The sequence below is a fragment of the Podarcis tiliguerta genome, assembly GCF_965153285.1.
Source record: "Podarcis tiliguerta genome assembly, chromosome: 16".
NCBI classification, from domain to species: domain Eukaryota; kingdom Metazoa; phylum Chordata; class Lepidosauria; order Squamata; family Lacertidae; genus Podarcis; species Podarcis tiliguerta.
Window position 1 is genome coordinate 7831797 of NC_139549.1, and position 23165 is coordinate 7854961.

Below are 23165 nucleotides of genomic sequence, written 5' to 3' on the forward strand. Positions count from 1 at the left end.
CCTGGGTTTGGCTCATTGCCTGTTAGGTGTCGTACAGGCACATACAGTATGTAAACTTTGAAGTTACAGTGGTACCTCAGGTTACATACGCTTCAGGTTACATACGCTTCAGGTTATAGACTCCGTACTTAATTTGTACTTAAGTACTTAATTTGTTCCGTAGGTCCGTTCTTAACCTGAAACTGTTCTTAACCTGAAGCACCACTTTAGCTAATGGGGCCTCCTGCTGTTGCCGCGCCGCCGGAGCCCGATTTCTGTTCTTATCCTGAAGCAAAGTTCTTAACCTGAAGCACTATTTCTGGGTTAGCGGAGTCTGTAACCTGAAGCGTATGTAACCCGAGGTACCACTGTATCTGAAAAGCATAAATGAAAGATATTAAATAAATAAATAAAGAATGAGGTTAGGAACAGCGAAGGCTGTACCATTTGGGTGTTTATGGCAGACAATCTTACTTGGCTACGAGTGATCACCAAAGAAGAAGAAGACCATTTGTGTGGCCTCAGTCTCACCCTACCTGCTTGGCTCCTTTTTTACCAACAGATGCGGGTGGCGCTGTGGGTTAAACCACAGAGCCTAGGGCTTGCCGATCAGAAGCTCGGTGATTCAAATCCCCGTGAAGGGGTGAGCTCCCGTTGCTCGGTCCCTGCTCCTGCCAACCTAGCAGTTCGAAAGCATGCCAGTGCAAGTAGATAAATAGGTACCGCTCCAGCGGGAAGGTAAACGGCGTTTCCGTGCTCTGCTCTGGTTCTCCAGAAGCGGCTTAGTCATGCTGGCCACATGACCCAGAAGCTGTACGCCGGCTCCCTCGGCCAATAAAGCGAGATGAGTGCCGCAACCCCAGAGTCGGCCATGACTGGACCTAATGGTCAGGGGTCTCTTTACCCTTTACCTTTGGGAGGTGGTACTGCCTGTCAGAAGGATATCAACAAGATGGCAGGTGTGCAAAGGAGGGCAGCCGAGATGATGAAGGGCCTGGAAACCAAGCTTTGTGGAGAACGGGATGTTTAGCCCGGAGAAGAGAAGATGGAGAGGCGATACAATAGCCATATCTGAAGGGCCGTCACATGGGAAATGGAGCAAGCTTGTTTTCTCCTGCTCTGCAAATTGATGTAAAAATCGGGGTTTGGCTTTTTCTGCCCAACTCTCCATGGGACTCCGAGTCCATGCTCGGTCAGAGAAAAATGGATAGAGGCTAGATCCAGTGGAAAGCAAGGCAGATCTTTATTTTTCTGTTGTAACAGAGTTCCCTTCCAAGGAGGGAGAGACCCTGAACCAAAGTGCGCAGGAACCTTTAAAGACTTTTGACATTGCCCAACCCCCTTAGCCAAAGACCACCCCAAAATCAGCATACTTACATCATAGGAGATGGTCTACAGCAGAAATCCTGTCTGATTGCATTACCTGGGCAGCCTGGCCATTCTTTTGTGATGATTAATTCTTTAGTTCCTGAATCCAGGTCACAGGCTCACCCTATTCACACACAGATACGCCCTTAAGACAGGATTTGTAAGCGAAAAGACAATGGGAAGGCTTTCCCCATTTGCCTCCCTTACTGCAGAGGAATATTTGATGTCATTGGGAGAGTCAAAATGGCTTCAGGTTTGCTCTCCTGTACTATTTCAGACACGTGGTTTATATATTTAGATATGTGTGCATTTATGAATATTTATTCTATATTCGAGGCCTTAAAATTCTTATAACAGGAGGGTAAGTCCCAAACTGGACGCGGGTGGCACTGTGGTCTATACCACAGAGCCTAGGACCTGCCAATGAGAAGGTCGGCGGTTCGAATCCCCGCGACGGGGTGAGCTCCTGTTGCTCGGTCCCTGCTCCTGCCCACCTAGCAGTTCGAAAGCACGTCAAAGTGCAAGTAGATAAATAGGTACCGCTCTGGCGGGAAGGTAAACGGCATTTCTGTGCGCTGCTCTGGTTTGCCAGAAGCGGCTTAGTCCTGCTGGCCACATGACCCGGAAGCTGTACGCCGGCTCCCTCGGCCAGTAAATCGAGATGAGCGCCGCAACCCCAGAGTCGGTCACGACTGGACCTAACGATCAGGGGTCCCTTTACCTTTAAGTCCCAAACTGACTGATTCAAATGACAAGTGCCTATGCTACATTCTGAGGCCTGAGGCCGACGTCTGCAAGCTTTATGACAGTCTTTTAAAAATGTATTATTACTACTAGCAATTATTCCTAAAGGATCATCACCCACATCGTTCACCCGGACACTGAGATCAGCTCCGAGGGTCTTCTAGTGGTTCCCACACGATGAGACATGATGCTCCAGGGACCCGGGCAAAGGGCCTTCTCGGTAGTGGCACCTGCCCTGTGGGGAACGCCCTCCCAGGAGATGTCCAGGAGATAAGTAACTATGTAACCTTTAGAAGACATCTGAAGGAAGGTTTTTTATGTTTGATGTTTTATTATGTTTTTATATCTGTTGGAAACTGCCCAGAATTTCTGGGGCAATCCACTCAGATGAGCAGGGTACAAATAATAAAATTATTATAATAATTATGAATAGTCTTAAAGAAACTCTGATCTACCTGGATATCCATGCCCTCCACCTGCCACCTGACGACTTCAGGTAAGACTTTTAAGAATATATTTAATATTGTATTCAATGTAACATTTTCTTGTGTTTTACGTGATCGTTGTAAGGTGAAGGGTGGGACAACAACAACAACAGAATAAATAAATCTGGAGGTGCCTTATGAGGAACGGTTGAGGGAGCAGGGTTTGTTAAGAGGAAAAGTGAGAGGAGATATGATAGCCATCTTCAAATATCTTTTTAATATATAATTATTTTTTTTAGTTTTTTGACATATCATTTTCAACAGTAATTAAACATACTTTCATATCATACCATTTTTTTGACTTCCATCAATCAGATCTGAAAATTTTCCAATCTATTCACTAAATATACATTTCTTACTTCCACAATTACATTTAACTCATAACTGATACCTCTATTCTTTCTCTATTTTGCAATGTTTCATACATTTCTCCTTACAAAACTTCTTGTAGTCCTACTAGCGTAATTTGTTGATTACAATTGCTCTTCAAATAGTTTGTATATTTCTTCCAATCTTCTGTAAATCTCTGGTCCCGCAGGTTCCGAGTTCTTCCTGTCATTTTATCTAATTCTGCGTAGTCCATTAATTTCGTCTGCCATTCTTCTTTCGTTGGAAGCCATCTTCAAATATCTTAAGGGCTGCCACATAGAAGAGGGAACAAGCTTGTCTCCTCCTGACCTGGAGGGTAGGACTCGAACCCAGGACTTCCAAGTTGCAAGGAAGGAGATTCCGACTGAACATCAGGAAAAACTTTCTGACAGCAAGAACTGTTCCAAAGGAGAAAGGTCTCCCTCGCTCTCTCCTTCCTTGGAGGTTTCTAAGCAGAAGTTGGGGGGGGGGGCGTCTGCGATGGATGCTTTTAGCTGAGACTCCTGCATTGCAGGGGGTTGGTCTGGATGACCCTGGGGTGTCCCTCTCCCCCCCCCCCCCACTCTGAGATCCTACGCTTCTATGGAGGGCGCCACAGGTCTCTCCCGTCCGCCCCCCTCCCCTCCTGAATCCCATGCATCAAGTGCGGCGGCGGGGGGGGGGGTGGAGCTGAGTTCTCTCCAGGGTCCTCCTCTGCGGCAGGTGGCGCACTTTCCGCCTCTGCGGAGGCGGGGGGGAGGAGGAGGGAGGAGGAGCGGGCTGAGCAGCTGAGCGCAGGCAGGCCGGGCTCAGGCTATGGCGTGGGCTGGAGGGTAGCAGGAGCGGCAGCGCAGCCACCGCCGGAGTTTGCCCAGGTAAGGAGACGCGTGCATTGGATGCAAGGCAATGCGATGCGATGCGATGCAACGCGCCTCGCCTTTCGCCTCCTTCCTTCCTTCCCCTCCCTCTCTCTCCCTTAGCAGCGACCCCTTCATTTTCTCTCCCTCCCCTTTCCAAGCCCATCTTTCTCATCCCGGCCCTCCCCCCTCCCAACTTCTGACAGAGACCCCCAACCCACACCCCCCACATCCCACCTCTCCCCCCCAATCCAGTCCCTGCGCTCCCCTTGAGGTCTGGTTTTTTTTGCAGAGAGGAATTTGCCTCCCCCCCCTTCAAAACAACAACACTCCCAACCCAACTCTGCTTCTATCTCTTTCTCCTTTAATTTTTAACACCCCTTTTTTTTCTGCGGGCACACTTTCCTCCTCCTCCCCCTTCCCCACCCCCCTCTTCTCCTCCCCCACCCCACCATAAATAAGAATAAATTGGCAGTCCCAGCCAGTGATTGCATCACTTCTTCTTCAGACAGGGGCCAATTCTGCTAGGAACTGGATCCTCTGCCGGTTCTCAGTGCGTCTTCCTGGGATTGCTCCTCCTGTCGTGTTTTTACCCCCCCCCCCTTGAGTCTTATTTATCTCTCCCCCCCCACCAGAAAAAAATGCACTTTCAGCCCTCTTTCCCCCCCTCCCCTTCCCAGTTCCTAGTCTGCTTTCCTCCTCTCTGACACAGTAGACAGGGGAGGCGACAGCAATGGAGACCTTGAACTGTTGTTTTGTTTGTCTGTTTGTTTGTTTGGGGGGGACTGCAATGGCTACTGGCTTTCCACCCACCCACCCGCTGTCAAAACCAGTTAGAGGCCGCAATTCTCAGTATTTCCAAGTCCATCCCCAAATCTCTCCCTCTTACTTGCACATGATTGAAATCTCAGTTCTGGCTCGCATTCCTTTATACCTCCTCCCCATGATATCCTGAACTAGAAGGCTTATATTTTTAAAAGGTAAAGGGACCCCTGACCATTAGGTCCAGTCGTGGCCGACTCTGGGGTTGCGGCGCTCATCTCGCTTTATTGGCTGAGAGAGCCGGCGTACAGCTTCCGGGTCATGTGGCCAGCATGACTAAGCCGCTTCTGATGAACCAGAGCAGCGCATGGAAACGCCGTTTACCTTCCCGCCAGAGTGGTACCTATTTATCTACTTGTACTTTGGCGTGCTTTCGAACTGCTAGGTTGGCAGAAGCAGGGACCGAGCAACGGGAACTCACCCCGTCACAGGGATTCGAACCGCCGACCTTCTGATCGGCAAGTCCTAGGCTCTGTGGTTTAACCCACAGCGCCACCCAAGAGAGGGGAAATTCCACATTTATTTTACCCCCACCCCCACTCTACAACACCCACAAACTGCCCCGCACACCCCACACTTTTCCTGGAGCCCCTCACAATATTTATTCCTTCTCTTCTGCCAATTAATTTTTTTCTGCTTTTCGAAAACCAGCATCAAATTCATTCAGATTTTCCCCTCGCAATATTTCGACTGGCCTTCCTTCCCCTCCTTCTCTGCTTTCACACACCCCACAGAGCCCCCCCCCAGCCCCAGTTAGGAGTTTCACAGCCCCCCATCCCTCTTGCTCCACCTCAGAGACGTGTTGTTCCAAATCTGGCAGGTGTCTGTGGGCTGAGGGGTGCGTGTCCTCTGTTTCCGGAGTGCAAATTAGGTTCCGCACTTTCGTTTTGGGACGCTTATTCCCCCGCCTATTATAATATTTTGGTGCTTTTTTAGAACATTTCTGGTTTCCTCCTCTGCGGTTCTCGCTTCCCGATACTCGGGGCAACACCTGGCTTCTCTCGCGCGGCCAACAGCTGCCGCAGATTTGTTTTATTGTTATGTATTGAATTTATATATGTCTCACTCCCCTTTCCCGTCTTGCCCAGAGCTGAGCTGTATCCTCTGCACTCCGCTTCTGGTGGAGGGGGTGCCGAGACCTCTTCCCAGCTCTCAGCATCAGAATAAAAGCAGCAGAGGCCGGCGGCAGGATCAGGCCTGCGGCCCATCCAGTCCAGCAGGGGTCAACTCAATGTGGTTTCTCATGCAACACGTTGGCCATTAATATACACAGAACAATAGTTATACATACTTTATCAACCTTCTGAGAAAAATGCAAAACATTAAACAAAGCCACAGAGACTTGCGAACTACCCAGCCTCAAATGAACTTATAATGTCTGCTTGCAGTAGATTTTTCAAATGCTTAACTCCGTCTTTTAGGTAAGTTTCAGCGTTTTGCACCTGTTTCACCCTGGTAGTCCAAGTAATCAAGAGGCCGCTGTTCGCCCCGGATGGGGCTCTTTAACTGGGGCTTGCAGGTAGCACACTCCCGAGATAGTTTTCCGGGCTTCTTCAGTGGTCTAATCTCAAAGTCTTGATACGTATATTGATATTCAGTCTTACAGAGAATACTCTTTCTTGGCTTAAGCTTAAGAGACTGATTTGCTTAGCCCTTGGGGGTGAACAGCGGTCTCTTGATTACTTGGACTGCCAGGGCAAATAATAATAATAATAATAATAATAATAATAATAATAATAATAATAATTTATTTGTACCCCACCCATCTGGCTGGGTTTCCCCAGCCACTCTGGGCGGCTTCCAACAAAGATGAAAAATACACTAAAATGTCACATATAAAAAACTTCCCTGAACAGGGCTGCCTTCAGATGTCTTCTGAATGTCAGGTAGTTGTTTATCTCTTTGACATCTGATGGGAGGCCGTTCCACAGGGCAGGCGCCACTACCGAGAAGGCCCTCTGCCTGGTTCCCTGTAACTTGGCCTCTCGCAGTGAGGGACCCGCCAGAAGGCCCTCGGAGCTGGACCTCAGTATCCGGGCAAAATGCCAGCATCCTGTCTACAACTCTACTAGCATCTCTCGGTATTGTGAATATCACTGAACTTACTTTTTGTTGGTATCTTCATGAACTTATCCAAAAGATTGAGTTAAGCATTTGAAAAATATACCGAAACCAGACATTATTAAGTTCATTTTAGGCTGGGTAGTCCGCAAGTCTTTGTGGCTTTGTTTAACGTTTTGTATTTTTCTCAGAAGGTTGATAAAGTATGTATAATTATTGTTCTGTGTGTATTAATCGCCGGCGTGTTGCATGAGTTGCACTAGAGCAGCAGCAGCACAGGTTGCATTTTTCTAGCATTCCTGCGGTTTCTCGCAACTGGGATTTAGAAGCAGGGAGGTTATGGGATTCATAATGGCTGCTAGCCTGCTCCTCCATCCATCCGTCTCATCATCTGAAAGCCATCCAAGTTGGGAGCCGTCTTCCTGCAGCTGTGAGTTCCGCGGTTGCACGAATAAGTCCTTCCCTCTGTTTGTCCTGAAACTTCCCTTTTCAGCTTCAACAGGTGCCCCCCCCCCCCAAATTCTAGGGCTCATGAGATAAGGAGGAAAACTTTGCTCTAACTGCTTTCCCCCTCCGCCAGGCAGAATTCCTGTCGCCTCGGTTCCCTAAACTGAAATCACTTAACTCTTATCCCCAGCAATGGCATCTCGCCGTCTAATACCCAGATTAATATCTGGCCCGATCTGTTCCGTGGCTTCTCCCCAGACAGCTGTTGTCTCAGGAAAAATATTGGGGGCGGGGGGGGGGTGGCTGCAGCTGCACAGAGAGCCCATTGTCGTTGTCCTCCAGCTGCGTGTCAGTTTCTTCTCTGCAATTTCTTCATTTCAGTTATTCCATAAGATGCATTTATTTTATTTTTTAAATTATTATTTTTTAATTTTTATAAATTTTATTAAGTACAACTTAGAAAACATACATATTTACCACAAAAGAAAATACAAAAGAAAAAGGAAATACATATAACCAAGGAAACAAATTAGAGAATACTTTGTCTCTTTTCGTATTTACGGTTATTTATACCTCTATAAAATGCTATTCACAATAAAGGAATGAAATGAAAGATAAGATATCAGGAAAAAAAGAGCAAAGAAAAAATAAAGAAGTAAAAGAAAAAGATCATAAGTGAATTTTTTAAAAAGTAGATAAGTATTCACTATACATTTAGATGCATTTATTTATTTGCCTTTGCTAGGAGTTTCCGAGACGGGATGCAGCAAATAGAAAATGCAGCTTTTAAAACAGTTTAAAAATAAAAATGCAATTTTAAAAAATGCATAAAAAGCCGTTCCAAAAAATGGAACGGCGTGATATAAATTCAGCAAAGGAGGTGGGTGGCTTTTCACAGAGGACGGGGTTTCTTCGCGCAGCGTGTTGTTAAACTGCGGAACTCACTGCTGCAGGGCCACCAACTTGGACGTGAGAAGACGGTGCTGGACTAGACCAGGCCATTGACCTGATCTGGTTGGCCACTGTGAGAACAGGATGCCTAACCCAGCTGGGGTTTGGGCCTGATCCTGAAGGGTTACTCTGAAGTTCTTCTTTCGTTAATAACGATACGATGAGGAAGATGATTGAGGAAGGGCAGGGGCGGTTGTTCTTAGTGGTTTCCTAAGGGGTTTTTGTACTTCTGCAAACCTCTGGGTTCTCCCCAGGTGACTCAGCCTAACAAACGGCCGGGAGGGAAGAGGTTCAACAGCCGTGTTAGAAACTCAGATATATAAGCTCGGTGCCAAATGCAGTGGTACCTCGGGTTAAGAACTTAATTCGTTCCGGAGGTCCGTTCTTAACCTGAAACTGTTCTTAACCTGAAGCACCACTTTAGCTAATGGGGCCTCCTGTTGCTGCCGTGCCGCCGGAGCACGATTTCTGTTCTCATCCTGAAGCAAAGTTCTTAACCCAAGGTGCTATTTCTGGGTTAGCGGAGTCTGTAACCTGAAGCGTATGTAACCCGAGGTACCACTGTAGCTCCTTAAACCAAGGTTGCAGTCCCCCAAACTGAATGCCTAGTTGCAACATTTTGGGGTAAGACAACCCTAAAGTCTTATTTTTCAAATGACGGACTGGCTGTGATTGATGATCAGTTAAACATCTGGCTAGCTCAGATGACCGCCTTGAGTGAGGTTAAGAGCTTTGAGAACTTGAAGGAAAGTCATGTGATCCAGGGACAGTCCACATATATATGGGCCTATTGCGACCTCTTTTTCTAAATGGTGACATTCATAACGCAGGGTTATTCTTCACAACCGTGAGCAGGGCAGAGGGGTGAGGTAAGTGAAGACAAGCGACCACAATTAGCTACAAGGCTTTTCACTGCTCCTGCTCAGGCTGCACAGAAAAAGCATTTTGGTTCCCGAAATTCATTCTGATTGTGCGGATAAAATATATAATGGATAGAATTCTACAGGGTGGGTTGCTAGTGTGCGAAAACAGTCAAGATCCAGTGATCCCCAGGGATGCACCTCCAGATGGGGGAGATGTCAGGCCCAGGAATCTTAACTTGGTCACAAGAGGACAATGGCCAGTTGCAAAATGCGCCTAAAGGTAAAGGGACCCCTGACCATTAGGTCCAGTCGTGACCGACTCTGGGGTTGCGACGCTCATCTCGCTTTATTGGCCGAGGGAGCCAGCGTACAGCTTCCGGGTCATGTGGCCGGCATGGCTAAGCCGCTTCTGGCGAACCAGAGCAGCGCATGGAAATGCCATTTACCTTCCCGCTGGAGTGGTACCTATTTATCTACTTGCACTTTGACGTGCTTTCGAACTGCTGGGTTGGCAGGAGCAGGGACCGAGCAACGAACCGCCGACCTTCTGATCAGCAAGTCCCAGGCTCTGTGGTTTAACCCACAGTGCCACCCGCGTCCAAAATGCGCCTAGCGCCTGGCTAATTTCGAACACTGCCTGTTTGTGGAGTTCTGTGCTGCTTGGCCTGATCCAGCTATAGGACTCTCATGTAGAACCTCCAGGTCCATAGTCAGTCTATCCTGGGTCCTTAGGGGCAATTGTCCGCTGTGGGGACAGGACGCTGTGTTGATGGGCTCCCTTCAGCACTTTGCAAGGCCCCTTTTGCTTTGGCAGGATCCTGCTGTCTCTCTGGGTGCGAGGGAGCCTTCCTTTCGCCCTCTGCTCAGCAAGAAGCAGAACCGGGACTTCCCAGTTTCTTCTTCTGGCTTCTGCTCAAAGAGGGTGTCGCCCACCCCGGTCACACTTCCCTTTCCCAGAGCTCTGGGAGTTTTCGCTTCCTCCCTTCTCCCCCACTTTCTCTGCCCTCATCCTGGCACCACAGACAGGAAGTGCAAATTATTTGCTCCCTTCCGGAGTTGGAAGGCAGCACTGAGTGTTCCTCCGCTGGCTGACACCCCCCCCCCCCCCACTTTCAGCAGTGCGATTATCACGCCTACGGTCCCGAGACTTCGGAGAAGTTTGGTGCTGGGGCCGGATCCTGCAGTAAGTCGCCCCTGTCGGAAGCCACATCCCTTCTTGGCGAGTGCTTCTCTGCATCAGACGGCTCGCTCCCTGCTCCCTGTTGTTACAGCAGGGAGAGGGGCCGTTGAAGGCTGGATGCGGCCCTCCGGATCCCCTCTCCGGTCCTTGGGACCCTTCTCAGGCCACACCCCTCCCTAAGCCACGCCCCTCCCTGCCTATTAGCACCGCCTCCTGCCTAGAACGTAGCCTGTAATATGGAGCTGTTACTCTGCCCACAAGTGGCATGTGGCCTTCAGAACATTGCTTAGAAAGGATTGTGGCCCTCGGGCCAAGAACGCTTCCTCGCCCTGTAGTTTGGGGGTGCTTATGGGGCATCCCCTACTCTCTTCCAGGATCACTTTCGCTCTGAAAGTTGGCCTAATTTTTCCCCTCTCTATATTTATGAATGCGCATATTGAAATACTACGGATGTTTTCGCCTGCGCCCGGAGGCTTTCGAGGAGCTGCTGTTTCAGGAAAGCGCCTTAGCTCAGTGGTTGAGCCCCTGCTTTGCTGGCAGAAAGTCTTCAATTCCCGGTGTCTCCAGGCAGAAATTTCCCCCAAAATCCTGGAGAGCTGCTGCCAGCCAGTGTATACAGTACTGCGTGACGTGGCTCAGCCACCTGGCTTCCTGCAAGGCGGCTCCCTATACATTCTTTTGCTCAGATTCATGAGGACTAGAACCTCGTGTTGCTTTTTTTAGATAGAGGCTGCAGCTCAGTGTGTAGAGCTCTGCATGCAGGAGGTCTCAGCCTCCAACATCTCCAGGCCGGGCTGGGAGAGAGCGCCACCTTGGAAAGGTGCTGCCAGCCAGTGCATGCGATATTGAGCTAGGTGGGCCTGACTGTTGCATGCATTTTCCTGAGGTCCCGTGAGAAGGGAGCTCAGCCAAAGACTTTGAGTGGTGTTTCCGACAGCAATCTGGTGCATGGAAAAAGCGAACCAGGAACACCCGTCTCCTGATGTTTCCTGTTGTTGCGCTGGGTATCTGGATGGAGTTTTTTTGTCTTGGGGGGGGGAATGGATGGGGGACGGTTGTCAGAAGCAGAGTAGAAACAGCAGTTTTGCAGGGCAGCCGCTGCTTGTTTCCATTAACTGGCCTCCCAGGTGCTCCCTCCCTGCTGAGCTGCATGTTCGGTGCTTGCCAAGCCTTCTCCTTGACATGCTAGCTTTCTGCATGCAGGGGCTTTCCCCGTTCTATATGCATGCCTGCAGCGTGGGAACATTAATAGAATCCTAGAACCGAAACGTCGCAAGGGGCCTGAGAGTCAACCCAATTCAGGAATCCCAGCTGAAGAATCTCTGACAGATCCTGCCTCTATTTTGTTGTTAATTGAACTTATATAATCTGTTTTAAAATCTCCGGCACAGGAGAGCCCACCACTTTCAGAGGCAGTCCGTTCCACTGTCTGTTCAACAGTTCAGCTCCTCTTCCTCCCCAAAAGTGGTACAGTCCGGGCAGGCCTTTACTGAACTTTTCGCCTTTTAAGAGGACCAGAGAGAAAGCAGTTCTCTGGGAGGGGGCAGCGGAAGCAAAGGGACAGTTGACCCCACACCCTGATTTGACCCAGCCGTCAAATCCTAGTGGGCCTCCTCCTCGCAGGTCAAAATGCTGTTTAGAAACAAAAAAAGGCACTTCCGCAGAGGGGGTAGCGTGTTCCAAAACCGCCACAGCTGTGCCGGGGGGGGGGGGGGAGAGATGGGACAGGGGACCTTTCCACCGAGTTGCGAAACGGCTTTTAACTTTCGGTTTTAGGGCAGAGGGATCGTGAGCCGCGTGCTGCCGAGCCGTAAACCGGTGTGTGCGCCCGGTCTTCCCTCTATCGTAGTTGACAGGCGGAGAGGTACGTTGGGAAGGGCAGCCCACGGCGGGCCTGATCCGGCTGCCTGCCTGGCTGCCTGTCTAACGGCATTCAGAGGAGGTATGTCCTTTCGAGGCCTCGTCCAGAAGAAAAATATGGAGAATCGACTGCCCCCAACCTCGGCAGATGCTCCCCCAGCCCCAGAGCAGGCCGCCTCGCAAGGGCATCGCGTTCAGTGGGCACAGCTAGGTGGTGACAGAGGTGGGAGTCATGTGTGTGTGTGTTTGTGTGTGTGTGCAGCCAAATCTAAAAATAAATCAGCTGAGCATTGGAGGGAAAGGCAGGAGAGACCAGCTCCTGCGTTGGAGGGCATTTGAGAAGGACACTGAACTCCTGAGCAGCTGGATATCAGCCAGGCGGGGAGTTGTGGGTGGGGGGCTCATCTAGGTCCACCTTTCCCGCGCTCCCCCCCCCCCCATTTCTGTACAGGAGAGAGCAGCTGCAAAGGGAAGCTGTCAAGCCATGCATTTATATGCATGCCATCTCAAAATGTGTTTTTTGCCATGTGTAAGGGGGAGTAAGATAAGGGGGTTTGCAAAAACCAACGCACACCCCTGCAACAACAACAAAAAAGCATCTCTTCATTTGGGCCTTTGACCCTTGGCTATATTTTTCATTGAGGTGGCAAACCGGCGTCTTTGACGGCCACCAAGTTCAGGCGCATGGAGTTCCCGCAAAAGGGACGGTTCCCACGTGTGTTGATAATAATAATAATTTTTATTTATACCCCGCCCTTCCCAGTTCAGAAAACCAGGCTCAGGGCGGCTAACAACAAATTTAAAGCACTTAATTGTGATACAACAAAAAAACAGCACAAAAAACAGTATAAAAGCGTGAATAACAATAAATCCAAAGTTCTAAAATCAATTTGGAGGAAATCCATCCAATAAACATTAGATGATCACCAGGGCTAGCTGGCTAAATTAGTCCTATTTCGGCCAGCGAGGAGACCAGGGGAGAATTAGCTGTGGGGTCCCAGAGCGGGTAATCTTCATAAAAAGGGGAGGGGCAGGGAAGGAAGGGGAATAAAAGATCAGGCTAAATTCAGATTGAAAGCCAGGTGGAATAGCTCTGTCTTACAGGCCCTGCGGAAGGAAGTTAAATCCTGAAGGGCCCTGGTCTCATGGGACAGAGCATTCCACCAGGTCGGAGCCATCACTCCAATGGGAGGCGAGGAATCCCTGCGCACGTGAAAGCTAGCATTTCGGGTGGAGGGCATCGGAACAGTGCGGCGCTCCGACGTCATTTGACCCGGCAGCCAAGTTGCAGCGGAGAAGTGCCGCCTTGCAACTGTGGTCGCAGCAGGAAGCTCTTGAGTTCTGCTTTCCTTCCTCTTTCCTCTCTGTCAACACACAGATCTTGGGTCTGTAATATGCCTAAAAACAAGGTCATGGAATCTGGAAGGGGTAGAATGAGACCGTACCACTTCAGGCTGTGGGTGGGAGGGGGCGAAACCACTTTTGAATGCTCCCACAGCTACTGATACCGTTTTTTTTATTTTATATCCTGCAAGCGGAAAGCTAGCCCATCAGGATGGAAGGCTGGCTGCTATACTAGCTTTCTGCTTGTGGGGAGGTTCGAGGACGTGATTTCTCTACTGTCACCTACATCTGGAAGTGGGGGGGGGGCATTCTTACCACGGGCAACCATTCCAACCATGTTATAGCCAGTGTTTATGCTTGACTGTGTTTCTTGCTTGTCTGAATGCTGGACGGAGAGAGATCTGAGTGGAGAATCTAGCCTGCTGTTGTCCCGCCCACTTTTGTCCTTGGCCCCTCTCACTACCGCTCTGCCACCCTGTGTCCCGGACCACCACGCCCTCTCTGAGCATGTGCAGAGTTGTCACACTGCCACCGCCCCCCAAGAATTAGCACAAAGGTCACCTGCAGAAAGTGGCATCCATGGCGAGTCCCTCTTGGGATTTTTTAAGAGCTGTGAGTTGCACCCAGTTCCCTCTATTTGCTTCCGCAGGCCCCAACACCCGTTTCCTCCTGAAAGAGCCCCCGCCCTACGGGTTCCACCATATCAGCAGAAACGTGAGGGCTGACATCTCCTTCTTCGGCTTCCTCCTTCCCCTTTCGACCTCAGAGACCCAGATAGACACGCAAATACACAAACACATATACACACATATGAACGCCCACACACAAACCTTTCTCGCTCTCTCTATATACACTCTGCAGCTGTGAATTATTATTATTATTTTATTGTTATAACTTACACCCCACTCTTCACTGGGTTAAGACAATTTAAAGGTAAAGGGACCCCTGACCATTAGGTCCAGTCGTGGCCGACTCTGGGGTTGCAGCGCTCATCTCGCTTTATTGGCCGAGGGAGCCGGCGTACAGCTTCCGGGTCATGTGGCCAGCATGACTAAGCCGCTTCTGGCGAACCAGAGCAGCGCATGGAAACGCCGTTTACCTTCCCGCCGGAGCGGTGCCTATTTATCTACTTGCACTGGTGTGCTTTCAAACTGCTAGGCTGGCAGTAGCTGGGACTGAGCAACGGGAGCTCACTCCGTTGCGGGGATTCGAACCGCCGAACTTCTGATCGGCAAGCCCTAGGCTCTGTGGTTTAGACCACAGTGCCACCCGTGTCCCTAAGACAATTTAAAACACGTTTTTAAACGTTTTAAATTGTTTTTAAAGGCAATTTAAAGCACAACGTTAAAAACAATTTTGAAAACTTAACACCCCACCCTTCCCAGAGGCCTTCTCCAACGTCTGTCTCGAGACTTTGGGTGCTGTGGGTGGGGGCCCATTTCTGGCCTGGGTGCTTCCACCCCCACAGGACACGTCGCCGGTTTTCATTCTTTTAGGGAAGTTTTCTACAGACCACTATTCTGCGCGGACGGCAGAATCGAGGACTGCCCCTAACGCGGACCAAATCGGTCGGTCGCCTTGGTTGGGCCTTTGGGGGTGGCGATGGTTTTTGTCACCGTTGGCATGGCAGAGGCTCCCAGCTGACACCCTTCCCTCCTGAAACACTTCCATTTCGCTGCCCTGCCGGTTTGTTTTGCTGGTTCTGGCTTTAGGAGAGACGGGGACACGACCCAAGGCTGTAAAATGGCGCACGGCAGAGGGGAATTCCCCGTCCCTCTCTCCTATCGCCAGAACTCGGCGGCATCTGATTCAGAACAGATAAAAAAGACTGTCCTTCTCTTATCTGTTCAACGGCGGAACTCCCTGCCACAGGAGGCGGGGTGGCTGCCATTTTGGATGGCCAAGTCACAGTCTGACCTCCTCCTTTGGTAATCCTCATAGAACTCTAGCCCAATGGTTGCCATTAATTTGATTCTGAATTGATTTTAGAATGAATTGATTTTAGAATGTATTTCAACTGATGGATTGTGATTTTATGTAAACTGTGTTACTTTTGTTGTTGTTGGCTGCTCTGAGCCCGGCTTCGGCTGGGGAGGGTTGGGTAGAAAAAAAATATTATTTTATTATTTTATTATTACAGTCATACCTCGGGTTGAAGTAGCTTCGGGTTGAGCATTTTCGGGTTGCGCTCCACAGCGACCCGGAAGTAACGGAGCGCATTACTTCCGTGTTTCACCGCATGCGCAGATGCTAAAAATGACGTCACGCGCATGCGCGGAAGTGGCGAATCGTGACCCGTGGACGTGGGTTGCGTTCGCTTCAGGAGGCGAACGGGGCTCCAGAACGGATCCCGTTCACATCCAGAGGTACGACTGTATTATTATTTTAGAAGAGCGGTGGACAAATTCATGCAGGAGAAGCCTAGAGATGGCACACGATGGCCATTTTCTGCCTCCACAGGTTTCATGTCTCTCGCGCCGCGGCAACGAGCCTCCGAACATTCTGCGCAGGCCACCATTGGCTGGGAGCTTCCCGGGAGGCGGGGCTTCTCACGCGGCTCTTCTTCATATTCCCCTGTTGCAGATGCCGTGAGCCGCCGCCATGACGGACGAGTGGGCCCCGCAGCTGGTGGACTACTTTGTGGTGGCCGGCTTGGCGGACACTTCGGCGCCGCTGGAGGATGAGAGCCAGCCGCCTCGCCCGTCCCGGCCCAGCGAGCCCATCGTGGACGTGGCCGTCATCGTCCGCTCGCAGGGCGAGGAGGTGCCTCACGGCTTCACCTGCATCGACCGCACCACTTCCGGAAACCCCGTGGAGCTCAACGCTGGGCTGCTCAACAACCCCCAGATGTACATCTGCTACAGGAGGGGTCGGGACAAGCCCCCCATTGTGGAGCTGGGGTAGGTGACTGTAGTGCGTTTTACGTAGGGCCGCCTCTGAAGACGGTTCGGAAACTGGTGCAGAATCCGGAGCAAGACGGTTTTGGCATATTGCATCGATCCCGGTCTGACTGCACTGGCTACCGATCAGTTTCCGGGCTCAATTCCAAGTGCTGGTTTTGACCTATAAAGCCTTAAATGGCTCAGGAACGCAGTACCTCAAGGACTGCCCCTTTCCGTATGAACCTACCCGGACCCTGAGATCATCTTCTGAGGCCCTCCTTCGTGTGCCTCCTCCTTGAGAAGTCCGGAGGGTGGCAACTCGAGAACGGGGCCTTCTCTGCAGTGGCTCCCCGTCTGTGGAATGCTCTCCCCAGGGAAGTTCGCCTGGCGCCTTCATTGTACACCTTTAGGCACCAGACAAAAATGTTCCTTTTTAACCAGGCCTTTGGGTGATCTGATTTACATCTTAGGCCCTTTTAAACGGTGCTTTTTTGAAGGGAGGGTCTGTTGTGTTGTTGTTGTTGTTGTTATTTTTATTAGGTATTTTGTGTTTTAGTTCTAGATTTTATTCTGTGAACCACCCAGAGACCCCTGGGTATAAGGCGATAAATACTGTATTTTTCCGTGTATAACACGCCCCCAACCAATCGCCCGTCCCACATATGCACTATCCATGTATAAGATGCGGACCCCCCTGATTTTTAACATTATTTTAGAGCAGCCTTTCTCGACCTGTGGGTCCCCAGATGCTGTTGAACTACAACTCCCATCACCCCTCGCTAGCAAGGCCAGAGCTCAGGGATGATGGGAGTTGTAGTCCAACAACATCTGGGGACCCACAGGTTGAGAATTGCTGTTTTAGAGTAAAACAAACCCCGTCTTCTACACAGAAAAGTACGGTAAATTCAATAAATAGTAATAGGTTGGGAGACAGCTGGGAGAGCATGATACTCTTCATCTCAGGGTCATGGGTTCAAGCCCCACGTTGGGCAAAAGATTCCTGCATTGCAGGGGGTTGGACTAGATGACCCTGGGTGTCCCTTCGAACTCTGCGAATTCGCAGAGAAATCTATCGACAGCTACTGTCTCGGGTGGCTGTGTTCTGCCTCCACTGTCGCTTCTGAATACCAGTGGCCGGGAATCTCAAGGCAGGGAGTCCTCGTTGAGAATTTCCCAATGGTTGTCCATTGTAGGCTTGGTGAGCCCCTGGCCTCTTCTGATGAGAGCCAGTGTGGTGTAGTGGTTAAGAGCGGTAGTCACGTAATCTGGGTAACCGGGTTCGCGTCTCCGCTCCTCCACATGCAGCTGCTGGGTGACCTTGGGCCAGTCACAGTCTCTCAGCCCCACTCACCTCACAGAGTGTTTGTTGTGGGGGAGGAAGGGAAAGGAGAATGTTAGCCGCTTTGAGACTCCTTAAAGGGAGTGAAAGGCGGGATATCAAATCCAAACTCTTCTTCTTCTTCTTCTGATGTCCTTAGGTGTAGGGTGGTTGGTTGGGTATGTGGGCATTCATCACGCATGAGATGGGCCCCAATATATTTCAGAATGCCTTTCCCCTAATGAAAGCACACGGACCCTGTTAGATCTTCATCTGAGGCCCTCTCCCCTTCTTGAGAGAGGTTGGCAACAAGGGACGGGGCCTTTTCAGTGGTGGCACCCTGCTTGTGGAAAGTTCTCCTGACAATAACGTCCTTTCAGTGCCAGTACATCTAGCAGATCAGGGCAATTTGCTGTCTGGTATGTTTCCCACTGAGCTCCTTGGAGGAAAACGGAGCTATAAAATGGATCACAGTCCCAGCCAAAGAAGAATGGCAGCTTAAGCTGACAGAATATACACAATTTGCAGACTTGACATATAGAATAAGAGAACAAGGAGAACATATGTTTAAAGAAGGCTGGAAAACATTTATTGAATATATGGGAAATAATTGTGTACAGCTAAAAACGCTGGCAGCGTTAAGATAACTTCAACAGAGTAAATTGATGGATGCAATAACGGAAAACCGACTGTTATAGTTTTTGTAAAACATGCAGGGATTTAAGATATGTAAAATGAACCGTGGAAAGAGGAGAAGGGAAGTCGTTGCCATCTTAAGGATGTAAAATGTTTATTTGAAATTCTGGAACAGGAAATTTAATAAGAATTATATTAAGAAAATAAAATAAAATGGAGCTGTAAACACGATAAATAAAGGGAAATCGTGGAACTGAGAGGGACGCGGGTGGCGCTGTGGGTTAAAGTCTCAGCGCCTAGGACTTGCCGATCGCATGGTCGGCGGTTCGAATCCCCGCGGCGGGGTGCGCTCCCGTCGTTCGCTCCCAGCGCCTGCCAACCTAGCAGTTCGAAAGCACCTCCGGGTGCAAGTAGATAAATAGGGACCGCTTACTGGCGGGAAGGTAAACGGCGTTCCGTGTGCTGCGCTGGCTCGCCAGATGCAGCTTGTCACGCTGGCCACGTGACCCGGAAGTGTCTGCGGACAGCGCTGGCTCCCGGCCTTTAGAGTGAGATGAGCGCACAACCCTAGAGTCTGGCAAGACTGGCCCAAACGGGCAGGGGTACCTTTATCTTTACCTTTATATTAAGAAAATAAAATAAAACAGAGCTGTAAACACGATAAATAAAGGGAAAATGTGGAACTGAGAGTACCGCAAAGGACAGGTCCTTAGAATCGTATCGTTGGTACGGGGCTCCAGGGGTCATCTAGTCCAACCCCCCGCAATCCCTATTCCTCATAGTGAAACACACACTCTCTTTTGCCGTTCGCCTAGGGTGCACTACGACGGAAAGGACCACCCGAAGTCCGGCTACAAAATCATCGACACGACTCCCTATAGCCATTCGGCTAACCTGGCCTCGGGGGCCCCCGGGCACCAGCGCACCTTCCTGACCTACCGGCGAGCCAGCGAGACCCAGGCCTACAGCACGCTGGGCATCACCGACATCTGCCTTATCATGCCCAGCAAAGGGGAGAGCCTCCCGCACACCTTCTGCCGCGTGGACCGGAACCTCAACGCTGGCATGGTGAGTACCGGAGCTCAGGTGCTGCCTGGCGCAGTGGCAGAACTCATGGCTTCGTACCCAGGAGGTCCCTGGTACGGTCCCTGGCATCTCCAGGGAGGGCTGGGGGTTCCTCCTCCTCTCCCATCTGAAATCCTGAAGTGTGGCTGCAGGCAGTACTGAGCTAGGTGGAGCAACGAGCTGGCAAATTGTCCCAGCTCCGCTCAATTCCTGTTTAGAATCATAGAGTTGGAAGAGACCACAAGGGCCATCGAGTCCAACCCCCTGCCAAGCAGGAAACACCATCAGAGCACTCCTGACATATGGTTGTCAAGGCTCTGCTTAAAGACCTCCAAAGAAGGAGACTCCACCACACTCCTTGGCAGCAAATTCCACTGTCGAACAGCTCTTACTGTCAGGAAGTTCTTCCTAATGTTTAGGTGGAATCTTCTTTTTTGTAGTTTGGATCCATTGCTCCGTGTCCACTTCTCTGGAGCAGCAGAAAACAACCTTTCTCCTTCCTCTATGTGACATCCTTTTATATATTTGAACATGGCTATCATATCACCCCTTAACCTCCTCTTCTCCAGGCTAAACATGCCCAGCTCCCTTAGCCGTTCCTCATAAGGCATCGTTTCCAGGCCTTTGACCATTTTGGTTGCCCTCCTCTGGACACGTTCCAGTTTGTCAGTGTCCTTCTTGAAGTGTGGTGCCCAGAACTGGACACAGTACTCCAGGTGAGGTCTGACCAGAGCAGAATACAGTGGCACTATTACTTCCCTTGATCTAGATGCTATACTCCTATTGATGCAGCCCAGAATTGCATTGGCTTTTTTAGCTGCCGTGTCACACTGCTTTGTCCTTTATTCATAGAATTGTAGAGTTGGAAGGGACCACAAGAATAATCCAATCCAAGTCCCCTTCAATGCAGGAATCTTTTGCCGAATATGGGACTCGAACCCACAACCCTCAGATTAAGAGTCTCATGCTCTGCCAACTGAGCCATCTCATTGCTCAGAACCAGGAGGGCTGGAACCTTTCTGGAGAGGAGGGCAGCCGAGTGCAGAAGGCCCCAGGATCAGTCCTTGGCATTTCCAGTTGAAGACCCGGGGAGCAGGTCACAGGGAATTTTTTCCTGCTCTTCTTGAGACCCTGAAGAGCAGCTGTCAGTCAGTGTAGTCAGTATTAGGTTAGCTGGACAAATACCCTTGACTCGGTCCGGGCAGATTTCTCTGTTCCTGAGGCTGCTTTTTCTGTGGTTCAGCCAATTGCTTTCCTCCACCTTTTCTTGCCTATCTCTTTTCTGCAGTGGGGACCAGCCCTCTACATCTGCTACAAGATGGCGTTGGCAAAAGGGAACACTCTGGTTTACCAAGCAGGTATGTCTCGGACAGAGGACACGTGGCTCTTGGGGGCCTTATTGAGCTCCCTGTGTGTGTTGACTTATCTTTTTTAAGAAACTGCCACCCTGTCGCCCGGCTCTAACACAGGGGCAGGGAGACATTTGGCCCTCCAGGTGCCAGTGGATTCCAATTCTCCTCCTCTCCACTGAGGATGCTCAGATCAAAGTGCCGTCAATCTCCCGAGAGAGGCCCCCGCCTGAAACCCTGGAGAGATGCTGCCAGTCCGTGCAGGCAATACTGAACCAGGTGGATCAGTGATTGGAGCACTCGCTTTATATTGCCAGCTTATCTTGATATACCAGGTGTGACCGGAAAGTTTGGTGAACGGTCACAGAAATCGGACAGCGAGAAATATTTGAGCATAAAGTCAGCATCGGAAACCCACAAAATGCTCACAATTGTGTACAGAGGTGAAGCTGCAACTCAAAAGACAGTGTGTGAGTAGTTTAAACGTTTCCGTGAAGGGCGGCAAACCATCGAAGACCGTTGACAAGCAGAACGGCAGCAAATGTCGACAGAGGTTATTGATGCGGGATCAGCGTTAGTCCGTCCAAATGATGGTGAAAGAATTTCATGTTCCACGTGAAATTGTTACTGAGTTTGTCCCACCCTCCATATTCTCTCGATCTGGCCCCACCGGATTTCTTCCTTGTTCCAAACCTGAAATCGTCACTGAAAGGGCACAGATTTTCCAACATTCCACACCTCCAAGCGGCTGTGACGAGGGAACTGAAAGCAGTACGGAAAAAGGACTTCTCCAGAAGTGTCCAACAACTCTACGAATGTTGTCAACGGTGCATTGTAACAGAGAGGGCCTACTTTGAAGACCTGTAAGGCATGTATGTTCTCGCTGTCTGATTTCTGTGACCGTTCACCAAACTTTCCGGTCACACCTTGTATATCGGCTGCCACGCTGATGGAGTTGGTCCTGATTTTTGAGGAGCATCCCTGTCGGGAGAGATGGCGTGGGGGGAGGACGTATTTGAGATGTGTGGGTCCTTGGATGCTAAGAGCTTCTCAGGTTAAAACCAGCAGCATGAAACTCAAAGCCTGTGAACTCAGGCGAAATCTGATTGCGCCTCCCCAAGGTTCCAAAGGAGTCACAAAAACATCTGAGTAGTCTTCAAGGGCAGGTCCCATGTAGCGCAGAATGCAGTAGTCAAGCCTGAAGGTTGCAGGGAATCATGGATCAGTGGATCAGGATCCCCTCTTCTTGGGAATGGGTAGACCCTTAGGGATAGTTGTAATTAATTGACGGGGAGGGACCGAAACAGCTTCCTCCCATTCCCCTTCCCCTTCCAGGTCTCCTTAGTCGCTACCCAGAGGAGGACAACGAGGCGTTCCCGTTGCCGGAGTCCGTGGCTGTTTTTTGCCTGCCCATGGGGGCGACCATCGAGAGCTGGCCGGCCGACACGAAATACCAGCTTCCTGTCTTCTCCACCTTCGTGTTGACCGGGGCTTCGGGAGACAAGGTAGTCGGATTGCATTGTGGTGGGAACTACTTTTTGGGCTGGGTCAGAGAACCTGGGGTGGGTGATAGATAGATAAAAAGATAGATAGATAAAAAGATAGATAGATAGATAGATGATAGATAGATAGATAGATAAATAGATGATAGATAGATAATTTATTACAGTCAAAGACCAGCTTGCATAACACAATAAAAACAGCGTTCATAAAGATAAAATATACAATCAAAGCAGATTGCAGCAATACCTCATGAATTAAAATTGAGATACTGTAGATTCCAGCGTATAAGAGAGAGCCCAGTGTGGTGTAGTGGTTCACAGCGGTAGATTCGTAATCTGGGGAACCGGGTTCGCGTCTCCGCTCCTCCACATGCAGCTGCTGGGTGACCTTGGGCTAGTCACACTTCTCTGAAGTCTCTCAGCCCCACTCACCTCACAGAGTGTTTGTTGTGGGGGAGGAAGGGAAAGGAGAATGTTAGCCGCTTTGAGACTCCTTCGGGTAGTGATAAAGCGGGAGATCAAATCCAAACTCTTCTTCTTCTTCTTCTTCTTCACCCCGGAAAAGAGGTTAAAAAGTTTGGGGTCGTCTTGTACACTGGGTATGGGCGGAGCCCGCCCCCCCCCCCACTGCTGCGGCTGTGGCTCCGAGGTGACGGTGGCGGGCTCCGCTCCGTGCCGGGAGAGAGCCGCGTGGCGCAGAGCCCGCCCACTGCTTCTTCAGAAGCAGCAGCAGGGGCAGCAGGCTCCACTCTGTGCTGGGCCGCTTTCTCCTGGCACAGAGCTGCCCACCGTATTAGGCGACTGGGCTTAGAAGACGAACCCCCAAATTGCAGCTGCCCAATTTAAGGGGTCGTCTAATACGCCCAGTCGCCTAATACACTGGAATCTACGGTATATACAGACAGTGATACCTCGGATTAAGTACTTAATTCGTTCCAGAGGTCCGTTCTTAACCTGGAGCACCACTTTAGCTAATGGGGCCTCCTGCTGCTGCTGCCGCGCCACCGGAGCACGATTTCTGTCCTCATCCTGAAGCAAAGTTCTTAACCCGAGGTACTATTTCTGGGTTAGCGGAGTCTGTAACCTGACACGTCTGTAACCTGA

At 50.2% G+C, this 23165-nt stretch overlaps 1 protein-coding gene across 3 annotated transcripts in view; it reads left to right on the forward strand.

Moving 5' to 3' along the window:
- The first annotated feature begins 3674 nt into the window (after positions 1–3674).
- DENND4B (DENN domain containing 4B) overlaps positions 3675–23165 on the forward strand; it is a 57986-nt gene continuing 38495 nt past the window's right edge. For 2 of the 3 annotated variants that reach the window (XM_083416421.1, XM_083416423.1), the window contains exons 1-5: positions 3675–3799; positions 15893–16209; positions 18961–19213; positions 20499–20568; positions 21895–22064. In XM_083416421.1, the coding sequence (XP_083272547.1) occupies positions 15911–16209; positions 18961–19213; positions 20499–20568; positions 21895–22064 (792 nt within the window). In that variant the 5' untranslated portion in view covers positions 3675–3799; positions 15893–15910. Of the gene's footprint in view, positions 3800–11881; positions 11970–15892; positions 16210–18960; positions 19214–20498; positions 20569–21894; positions 22065–23165 lie in introns of all 3 variants that reach the window. The other variant, XM_083416422.1, reaches the window with a different exon arrangement.